The 11268-nt window shown below is 46.2% G+C and overlaps 1 protein-coding gene across 1 annotated transcript; it reads right to left on the bottom strand.

The window, feature by feature from the left end:
* Positions 1-619: 619 nt before the first annotated feature.
* LOC308513085 (26S proteasome regulatory subunit 4-like) lies at positions 620-2120 on the bottom strand. Its single transcript, XM_081082882.1, has one exon. The coding sequence runs from the start codon at positions 2110-2112 to the stop codon at positions 670-672; it is 1443 nt and encodes a 480-aa protein (XP_080939008.1). The 5' UTR covers positions 2113-2120; the 3' UTR covers positions 620-669.
* Positions 2121-11268: the final 9148 nt, after the last annotated feature.

The raw sequence follows: 11268 nt of genomic DNA, 5'->3' as shown, positions 1-11268 counted from the left end.
GGCCCAGTCACCCCCAACTGCCCTCCCCTGCTGGCCCAGTCACCGCTAACTTCCCTCCCCTGCAGGCCTGATTGCCCACAACTGCCCTCCCCTGCAAGCCATCTTGTGGCCACTTGGCTAATTAGCATATCCCTCTTTATTATTGTGTTGGAGTGATGGTCAATTTGCATACCGGTCATGACTAATTAGCATATTTGGTCATGACTAATTAGCATATCTGGTCATGACTGTGAGGGAGTTGTGACCAATTTGCATATTACCCTTTTATTAGGGTGAGACAGCATCCTCTTTTGTGTAGACCATGGTCCTTGGGGAAGAGTCCTTATCTTTGGGGAAAAAGTGGCCAGGCCAATGGGTTGGATCAGTGAAGGCATTAAGGGGTGAAGTAGTTCTGGGTCCAGCCTTGTCTCTCTCTCTCCATCACCAACCTCCATGGCTTCATGTATGGATGCTAAGATAAGAGGGATGGTCAGAACTGCAAAAGTCCTTTCATAAAGTTTTCGAGAAAGAACTCGCTTTATTGGGAATGGAGCGCTGCATGTCGGGCTCCTGCACGTGGTGCTCAGAGAGGTACACAGGGCACATAATGAAGAGCAACTGCAACTCCCCACTTCCTCCCTCCCCAGGGTCGGCCCCCTTGACCACTTCCTTGAAGGCAACTGAGGTTCCCTAGAGATAAAGCCCCTCAGGGGTGCCTTCTTGTTTTTTATACAGAACATTTTCTTTCGATTTTTTGAAGTCTTCATTTGTGACTTTCATTCTACGTTCTCTCAAGGCCATGAGACCAGCTTCTGTACAGATTGCCTTGATGTCAGCACCAGAGAGGTAGTCCTTAGCCATGATCAAGTCGTCCAGTGTCATGTCATCAGCCAGCGTCATTCTGCTTGTGTGGATCTGAAAGATGCGCTTCTTGGTCTTTTCATCGGGCAGGGGGAACTCGATCTTCCTGTCGATGCGGCCTGGTCTGATTAGTGCTGGATCCAGAGTTTCTATTCGGTTTGTGGCCATGATGACTTTCACGTCTCCCCTTGAATCAAATCCATCCAACTGGTTCAACAGTTCCAACATTGTTCGCTGAATTTCTCTCTCACCACCGGAGTTTGAGTCATATCTTTTTGTCCCAATGGCATCAATTTCATCAATAAACACAATCGATGGTGCATGTTCTTCAGCAACTCGAAACAATTCCCGAACGAGCTTGGGCCCATCGCCTAGGTACTTCTGAATAAGTTCAGAGCCAACCACTCTCAAGAAAGTGGCTAAGGTTTGGTTTGCTACTGCTTTAGCCAGTAAGGTCTTACCTGTGCCAGGTGGCCCATAGAGAATGACCCCCTTAGGGGGCTTTATACCCATCTCTTCGTAATACTCAGGATGAGTGAGAGGAAGTTCCACAGATTCCTTAATTTCCTGGATTTGGTTGTCCAACCCCCCAATGTCGGCATAGGTCTCCTGCGGGGCCTTTTCCACCTTCATCACCGTGACCAAGGGGTCTGTGTCATCCATCAGCACCCCTATCACAGCATGCACCTTGTGGTTGAGCAGGACGGAGCAGCCTGGTTCCAGCAGGTCCTTGTCCACAAAGGAAAGAATGCTGACGTAGTGTTCTGAGCCCACAGATGTAGACACAATGGCGGGATTGTCATCAATGATCTCTTCCAAGGTCCCCACTGACATCGGAGTCCCCCTCAGGTCATCTACCTTTGATCTTTCCTCCTCTTGCTTTTCTTCTAAAGGCTTCATTTGTTCCTGATTTCTAATGAATTCTTCCTCCATGAGAAGATAGTCTTTAATTCTTTCTAACTTCAATAATTTTAACCGGCACTGAGTGTGAGGTGTCACCAGTGGCAGTTTGCTGGCAGCATCTGGTCCCTTGGTTTTCTTCTTCTTTTTCCCCACTCTGGTTGGCACGGGAGGTTCATATTTCTTCTTCTTGTCCTTGTCATCCTTCTTGCCACCTCCAGGACCATGACCACCACTCTGACTCTGACCCATTTTGCCTCGGCTGCCTAAAGTTCTCTTAAGACAGCCCGGCACTGTTCTGCTCTGATGGAGCCTGGCACCGAAGGAGAGAGGTTTTGCCCCACTTTGCCCCGCTGTGGGGCAGCTTTGCATTCTCCTCTCACAGTGGTGTGGAGGCAGCCAGTAGTTCTGAAAGGAATTTTTAGGTGTGAAATAGGCAGGTTTAGGAAAATTTAAGAAGTAAGAGGTCCATGGAAAAAGCACAGGTCTATAGGTAATTTCCATAAGATAAGGGAGCTGGGAGCTCCAAAAGATATACATTTATGGAATAAAGGGAAGGAAGCCCCTCATTCAAAGAGGGAGGAAGAAAGCCCAGAGGAAATAGGGAAACAATAAGGGAGAAGAAGGAGGGAACCTCACGTACTTCACGTAAGGTCTAAGCTCTGGAGTTGCTATAGTAACCAAGCTAAAGGGATAGTGACCAATCAGAGGGTATATCAAGGCACAAAAATCTGCAGCCTTTATAAGCTGTGGAAAAAATGGACTCAGTGGGACACTTCCCCGTCCCCACATGGGAGTCTGTGCTGTGGGACTCTTTCCCCCTCCCCAAGTAGGAGTCTGTGCTTGTTTCTCAATAAATTTCCATCTTTGCTATACCATTTTTGGTCCATGTTTTCATTCTTCGGCTCCACCAGACAAAGAGCCCGGGAACCATCCTGCCCAGAGAGATACCGCGCGTTCCACTCCAATTTTCCCATATCAGTACCCAGCTGAAATGGTAGTGTCAGGTGGACACAATCCCTAGCAGAGGAGGAATAAGTCTGCAGCTGTCATACAGCAACTGACCAGCTTCATCCGTGAGTACATGCCAGCCACCTCCTGGGACTCGTGGAAACACTTGGGGGATTTAGCGACGGTGGGGGCTTGCATGAGCCAGGGAACTCATGTGCCTGTTTCTTCCTTTTAGAGCTAGTCAGCAGCCTTGGAGTTATGTGAGAAGAAAAAGAAACTAGGTTTTCTGTTTAAGAAGACAAAACCCCATTTTTGTCCACAGACAGATACTTCCAAGCAGCTGCTGTCTACAAAGCTGAGCCTCCAGCTTCCTGCCCCCTGATTGAGCTGCTGGTGGCTGTGGTTTGGGCTGTTGGGGTCTTGGGGCCTACAGGCTGTGTGATTTGACCCGTGCTGCACAAATAGCCCTGCCTAGGCTCATAGCAGTGGCGGCCACTAGCACCACAAGTCCTCAATGTGAAAGCACTCTCCAGCGGGTCATTCCAGCCATGTCCGAGTGGGTTTCTGTGGCTGGAATAATTTATTTCTGGTGTCAGGGAGGCCCAGGGCAGTTTCCCACTGGCTGTAAATGCTCTGAGCATCATGGAGTCAGCCCTCTGCCCCCCACCCTGGAAATCGGCTGCAGCTGGAGGTCTGTGTTTGGAATTCCTAGCAGAGTCAGGGGAGGGTTACAGTGGGGGCTTTGTCCTACCTCGAAGCAGAGGCTGGTGGAGAGAAGCTAAAGCCCCTCAGCCCTCCCTGCCACCACCCCAGGGAGCAGACTCTTGATTTGGACACTGGGTGGGAGTTTCCTGGCCTGAAGTGGGGGGAGTGTGGCTAGCTGTACACTCCTGGGCTTGTAATGCCATCTGACACTTCTCTTGGGACCCACCCTGTACCAGGGCCACGGGGTGCACCCCTGAGCCTGGCTGAGGGCTCCCTCTGAGTGCACCTTCCTTCCTTGGAAGATGTCCCCAGATCTCCATTTCCTCTCTTTCTGTCAGAGGCTGCAGCCTACCCAAGCAGCAGCTGCCACAAAACCCTAGGCTGCAGGGAGGGGCATCGTCCAGTCCTGGGTACAACCAACATGATACATGTGCCCATTGCAGTCAGGAGGCTTGGGGACTTCCTGTGGGCTTGTCTGCATGTGTGTGTCTGTGTGTGCCTGTGTGCTGTGGCTTTGGCATGTGTGCCCTCCATATTGTCTTCGTGTTTGCATGAGATCTGCCTGATGATGTAGGCAAGTGTGTTTATGTGTGCTTTTATCTGGGTGTGACTTTGTGTATGCCTTTGTGTGTCTAAGCATGCATGTGTGTGTGTGCATCGGTGTGTGTGTATCTTGTGTGCGTGCACGCTCTTGTGTGTGCCTGTGTCTGAGAGCGCCTCATTCCAGGCCTCCCTCACTCCTCTTAGTCCTTTTCTCTCTCCACCAGAGGATTCATGGAAAATCCCAGGGGGGAGGTGATGACTGGGGAAGGGGACCTCAGATATGGGTCTCTTTGCCCTCAAAGTTGCTCTGAAGCCAGAGGGAGCAACATTTCCCAGGCTCTCTGCACCTCTCCTGAGAGAAAACCATGAATCTGCTCGTCAGAGGGAAAATGGCTATTTGTCCACGTCTGAAGGACCCGAGGGCAGAGCTGGCTCTGACTCATCGCTGTCTCTTGGGCCCAGCACAGAGTAGGGGCGGGGACAGAGAGTGAGTGACTGGTGAGCTTAGGGAATGTGTAGGCTGTACACTCTGGGGGCTGACTCAGGTGGGCAGCTTGGTGGGTGTGGGTCTGTAGCCTGGAGGCGGTGGGAGGGTCAGGAGAGGGGAGTGGGTAAGGGATTGAGGCCTGGTCAAGGTTGTGTCCAGGCTGCCTCAAAACCCCAGTGGGGATACTGGATGAGCATTAGGAATGCGGTGGGGAAAAACATGGCAACCTCTGGACCTAGAGACACTCCCAGGGCTTGGCCCTGCTTCACCGAGGCCCTGCTAACAGGAGGCCTTCGGTGGGAGAGGGCTCTGTTAGGGTGTTCCCTGGGGAGGGGGCAGGGTCCTCTCTGTTTTCTCACTCTATTTCCCCTTACCCTCTGCTCAGTGTCTGGGGCAAGTCTTCCCATCTGTGTCAGTGTCTGCTGAGAGACTTCCTGAGAGAAACTGATAAACTGCTAGAGGTCAGGCTGCCAGCCCCGAGGTATGGCTCTGCCACTGACCACTGACCACAGGCTCCTCTCTGGGCCTCCACTTCCACATGTGCAGTGGCTGTGGCCCTTCACAGTCTGGCCATCTAGGGCTGTGGCTGGAAAGGCCCTTTCAGCAGCCAGAGGTCATGGTAGTGGTGACACTCCTGTGCATACTGTCCCACTCCCACCACTGATTTCTGTCCTTTGCCCCAGTCTGTGTCTGTGGCTCCAGAATGAAGCTTCTGTGCTTCTGGGCCTCAGGAGAGAGCCCATACTTATCATGGTAGCCCAGACATGATGACTCCAAGTGGTGGAGTGGCAGGGATTTGTGGCCACTCAGAGTGTCCTTCCAGGCGTGGCCTACATTTGGGAGTGAGTGGGGAGAGGGGGGAACCAAAGCCAGAGCTCATAGTGAGGGGGTGGGGATGAGGCATAGGACGGCGCTGAGCGATTTCTCTCTCCTGATGCACATGACTCTCGGTCAGTGAGGAGAACACATTGCACATGCTCACTTGTTCATCTGTCACACATTGACTGAGCACTTACTCGGCCAGAGCCTCTCTTTTGGCCTAGAGCAGCGGTTCTCAACCTGTGGGTCGCGACCCCTTTGGCAGTTGAACGACCCTTTCACAGGGGCCGCCTAAGACCATCCTGCATATCAGATATTTACATTACGATTCATAACAGTAGCAACATTACAGTTATGAAGTAGCAACGAAAATAATTTTATGGTTGGGGGTCACCACAACATGAGGAACTGTATTTAAAGGGCCAGAAGGTTGAGAACCACTGGCCTAGAGGGACCCAGACCACTTCCAGTCTGACTTTGGGCTGAGTGACAGCTGGAGGCTGGTAGGATGATGAGAATGTGAATGCTGGAAGGGAAGTGAGGGAACTGCTATTGGAGGCTGGAGAAAGGGCAATCTGTGTTATATTGTGGTGAAACAATTATATATTGGAGAACAGAAAATATAGTTAATGAACCTGTGGGGCTGGCTGAAGAGAATTTCAGGAAGAACACTGAAAGTTCCCATTGGCTTCTTTAAGCAGCACATGATAAGATATTGTAGGGAAAGAGGAACTCAAGAAGGAAGTATTGGGTTTGCAAGAACTTATAGACAATATAGACGTTTCAAGACAGTCTCTTGGATAAAGATTCTCAAAGTAAGAAATGGTCTCAGGGCAAAGAATGAATCAAGATTGTGACTGTGAGGCTTTTTGTTTAGATCTTAGAAAGATTTAAGGTGATGCTTAGTCAATCCTTTCAGCTAGACAAGAGAGTTTCTAACACAACACTGACATCTACTCAAAGTAGAAAAAGGCATAACTTGGAAAGTATTATGAAAGTGGATTTTGAAGCATGATCCATGGGAAATCCACACAATTTTAAAGAGAATTATCCCGGAAAAAATATTACTAACTTGGATTAAAAAAAAAAAAGAAAGAAACAGCAAAATGAAAAGGTCTCTGAGATCCCAACTTTTTACACCAGGAAGCAGGTAGAGAAAGGCATACAGCTGTAAATATGATCCATTAGTTATTGAAAAGGAAAGCTGTCTCAGCCCTGGCAGGTGTGGCTCAGTTGATTGGAGCATTATCCTATACACCAAGAGATGGCAGGTTCAATTCCTAGTCAGGGCACATATCTAGACTGTGGGTTTGATCCCCAGTTGGGGTGCATGTGGGAGGCAACCAATGAATATTTCTCTCTCTCTCTCTCTCTCCCCCCTCTCTCCCTTTCTTTCTCTCTTCCCCTTCTGCTCTCTAAAATCTATTTTAAAAAATGTAAAGATGTCTCAAATGGTGAAGCTCAGAGCCCAGAGTATGAAGCCAAGAATCAAGGAAAACAATGCATAGGGAACCACTCCCAGAAAGCAAAAAGTAAGCCCTAATTAAGGAACACTCTTTGTCCTGAAAGTTGGGTGAACTGTTGACATATGCCCAGCTAGATTTCAAAATTACAGTGGAACAGTGACTACATTGTGCCTCTCATTTACCCCCTTTTAAAATGGAGGTGTCTCTTGAGGGTTAGCCAATCACTGTCTCACCATTTTCTATTACATGTGTTAAGGTCAAATAATTTGTGTTTTTACTTTATAGGTCACTAGATCAACATGAGCACTATCCAAGGAACTGTACCCAAGAAGCCCCATGTACATCTAAATTTGGTTTAGATGATGAATTCATGGACTTGGAATCTGATGATGTAATTGGTTGAAAATATGGGGATCTTGTAAGGGGATGAATGCATTTTGCATGTGGGAGAGATGTGAGTCATTGGAGCCAGAGGGCAATTTATGGTAAGTCATTATAATAATGGACCTCAGTGACCTGGCCAGTGTGCTCAGTGGTTAGAGTGCCAACCTGTGCACTGAAGGGGCATGGGTTCAATTCTGGTCAAGGGCATGTACCTGGGATGCAGGTTTGATCACTGGCCCTCGTCAGAGTGTATGCTGGAGGCAGCACCACTGGCCTTGAGCCTCCCCTACCCCAAAGTCATTCTTCTCTTTTCTTAAAGGACTAGTAGCCCGGTGCACAAAATTCATGCACATTAAAAGGGAATTAATTGCCCTAACTGGTTTGGCTCAGTGGATAAGAGCATCAGCCTGCGGACTCAAGGGTCCTGGGTTCGATTCTAGTCAAGGGCATGTACCTTGGTTGTGGGCACATCCCCAGTGGGGAGTGTGCAGGAGGCAGCTGATCGATGTTTCTCTCTCATCGATGTTCCTAACTATCCCTCTCCCTTCCTCTCTGTAAAAAAATCAATAAAAAATATTTTTAAAAAAGGGAATTAATTAGTAGAGATATTTTAATATTGCTATTTGCCCTTTATCTATAACAGAAGTGTGAGAGATGAAAGGAAATTAGTAAAATGTATATGAAAATAATATATAAATTTATTCATAAATAAACAGTAACAAAAGGATATAACAACAGAGGCATGATATAAAAACAACAAAAACATGATATGAAAACAACAAAAACATGATATAAAAACAACTGTGATGCAAACAATGACTGATAAAGTGATTAAACTTATTCTAATATCTCCCTGTACACCACATTAAGAGTGAAAACACTTTCAGAGTGCTTGGCTAATTTCCCTTGTGATGAAGTACTTAGAACTTTAACTGTAACATCACATGCTCTTCAAACTCGAGAGAAAGCAACATATAACTGACCATGTGCAAAAACGGGTTCAGGTAGGAATATTCCTACTTTGTCTAGAGTTCGTCCTTGTGATTTATTAATAGTCATCACAAATGCTGGCATCACAGGAAACCGTTGTCAAATCAATTTAAATGGGAGGCCAGTGTCAGATGGGGACAAATTAATTCTTGGAATCAGAACAGCCTCTCCCTCTGCAGATCCTGTTAATACTTCAGCTTCGAAAATGTTAGGTCGTAATCTTTTGATAATAAATCTGGTACCATTACAAAGACCCCATTTACTATTGAGATTTCTCAATAGCATGATGATTGCACCCACTTTCAATTTTAATTTATGACACAGTATTCCCGAAGGAGTAATACTATTAAGAAATTCGATGGGAAAATTTTCCTTTTCAGCATCATCTGTGGAATCAATAGAATCATCACTCAAATATGTGTGAAAATCTCCATCGAGTATATCCAAATTTTCTTCATTTAATTTTTGAACATGCTCATTTTTGGACAAAGAATTGCATGTTAGGTATATTTTTAATATTATTTATAGCAGTGGTTCTCAACCCTGCACATTAGAATCACCTGGGAATCTTTTTAAAATCCTGATTCCTGGGCCTCGTCCTCCAGAAATTGTTTCTTTGTTATGGGGTGGGGCCGCAACATCAGTAACAAAGAAACAGAATTAAAACTTTATTGTGGGGAGCCGCTACAATGTTTTGGACAGGTTCAAGTCTTGGACTGATGAGAGGGCACAGTCCTCTCATTGCCACGTGCAAGTCACAGCTTGGAGGGCAGGGCCCTCCCAGCACAATTATAGCCAACAGCTGTAGTTGTAAGCTTGAACCTATGATCCGAACACGTGGCCCCACGTGCCTGAGTGATGTAGGCTTGATAGAGTTCAGGTGCATGTAGTTGAGTAGGATTGAAACCCAGGAGAATGTTGTAAACATCTTGGTCATGCCCTTACTTTGCCTCGTAGCTTCTGCTATAAAATAAAGGCATGGCTGTGGGTGTGGTCGCTGTCTCTCAGAGAAGCAGCATCCCACCAAGACCCGGCTTTCATTCTCTTGCCTGTCTTTTCTAAGCCTTTCAGCCGCCCCCACTCAGGTTCATCCCGTGCTGGCGCGGCATACTTTAGAAAGATATGCCTCCATGCTCCCAGGGCGTGTTCCTACCTCAAACCCCGCCCTTACAGGAAACAGCTTGGGGGAGGGCACAGCCATTGCCAAGACAACCCCTGCAGGACTGACTTCCTTCTGCTTGGTCTCGGTGGTTGTGGTCATGATGAACACCACCCATGGTGTTTTTTTGTGTTTTTTTTTTTTTTTATATTTTATTGATTTTTCACAGAGAGGAAGGGAGTGAGATAGAGAGCTAGAAACATCGATGAGAGAGAAACATCGATCAGCTGCCTCCTGCACATCTCCTACTGGGGATGTGCCCGCAACCCAGGTACATGCCCTTGACCGGAATCGAACCTGGGACCTTTCAGTCTGCAAGCCGACGCTCTATCCACTGAGCCAAACAGGTTTCGGCACCACCCATGGTTTTTATATAAGTAGATAACCATATTCACATCTCAGTAGCTCTATTGACTGGTTTCCTGCCTATAGAACCCCAGAAGTAGATAGATTTCCTTCATTTTGTCCCGTCTCTGTTCCCTTAAGTCCAAGTTGGTAGTATTTTTGGTATTATAACAGTCTCAAAATCCTTGTGGGTCTTCTGTGTTGTCAAGAGAACCCATATCATGAGACACAACAGTTCTCTATAGAGCCTTTCTGGATAGACCCACCTCTATTCTTGGCTTCTGCAGAAATGGTTCATTGAATCCATGAACTATATACCTAATCTCTAGAGTAGAAGGTTGTCCAGCCACACTCTTGTTCTTTCCAGAGCATGGCTTAAGCATATTTTATGATATGAATAGACTGAAAATTTTCCAAATCATCCAGTTTTGGTTTCTGTTTGCTTAATAGTTTCTTTTCAATTTATCTATTTCCCCTCACATTTACTAGAAGCAGCAAGAAGAAACCAGGCTGCATCTTCCATATTATGCTTGGAAATCTACTCAGCTAAATAACCAAGTTTATCACTTGCAAATTCTATTTTCCACGCAGCTCTAGAACACAATTCAACCCTCTTCTGTGCCACTTTATAATAAAGATCATCCCTCCTCTGGGTTCCAATAACATACTTCTCATTTTCACCTGAGATCTCATAAGAGACATCTTTAATGTTCATATTTCTATCAACATTCTTTTCATGACAGTATGTTCTCTCTAAGATGATAGAGGCTTTCTCTACTATCCTCCTAAACTTCCTTCTGAGCTCTCACCTCAGGAATCTCCTTAATGTCCATATTTCCTCTAACAATCTCTTCAAGGCCATCTAGGCTTTTTATATCATTTGTCTCAACATTCTTCCAGTCTCTACCCATGACCCATTTCCAAAAACCTTTCCACATTTTAGGGATTTGTTACAGCAGCATCATCTAAAGGTACCAAAATCTGTATTGGTTTCCCAGGATTGTAGCAACAAATTACCACAAACTGGGTAGCTTAAAACAAACTCAAGGTGTAGGCAGGGTTGATTCTTTCTGGAGGCTCTTAAGGAGAGTCTGATTCATGCCTCTCTCTTAGCATTTGGAGGCTGCTGGTGATCCTTGATTTATAGCTTCATCACTCCAATGTCTTCCTCCATCTTCACATGGCTCTCTTACCCTGGTGTTCTTTGTGTCTCTGTATAGCCTTCTTATAAGACACCACTCATTGAGTTTATGGCCCACCCTAGTCTGAGATGACCTCATCTGCAAAGATATAATTTCCAATAAGGTCATATTCTGAGGTTCTAGGTGGACAAGAATTTGGGGGGGGGGGAACTATTCAATTCAGTACAGATATTAATTAATTTCAAACTCCTCTAATCCTCTGAAGGACAGATACTGGCCATGTTCACAAATGCATAAGCAGTAGGAATGAATTTACTTCAATAGATACTATAGAAAACATCTGGTCTCAGGTTTCACCCATGATCTGTGTTACCCTCCACAGCATTCATTGTGGGTTTTCATTTCTTTCTGAGCTCCTTTAATGTCAAGTTCCTGGCTACTCCAAATAAAAATTCAAACTTTTAGAGACCCTGACATTTTAAATCCCATGTCCTTGCTTCATCTTCTTCCTAGCATTTATTACTACTTAACAAGCTT

Source organism: Myotis nattereri, assembly GCF_964212035.1.
Source record: "Myotis nattereri genome assembly, chromosome: 1".
NCBI classification, from domain to species: Eukaryota; Metazoa; Chordata; class Mammalia; order Chiroptera; family Vespertilionidae; genus Myotis; species Myotis nattereri.
This window is presented reverse-complemented; position numbering and strand designations above follow the sequence as displayed.

Bases quoted from the DNA above. Each gene is read 5' to 3' on its own strand.
- LOC308513085 (XM_081082882.1), bottom strand. From the start codon at position 2,112: ATGCAAAGCTGCCCCACAGCGGGGCAAAGTGGGGCAAAACCTCTCTCC.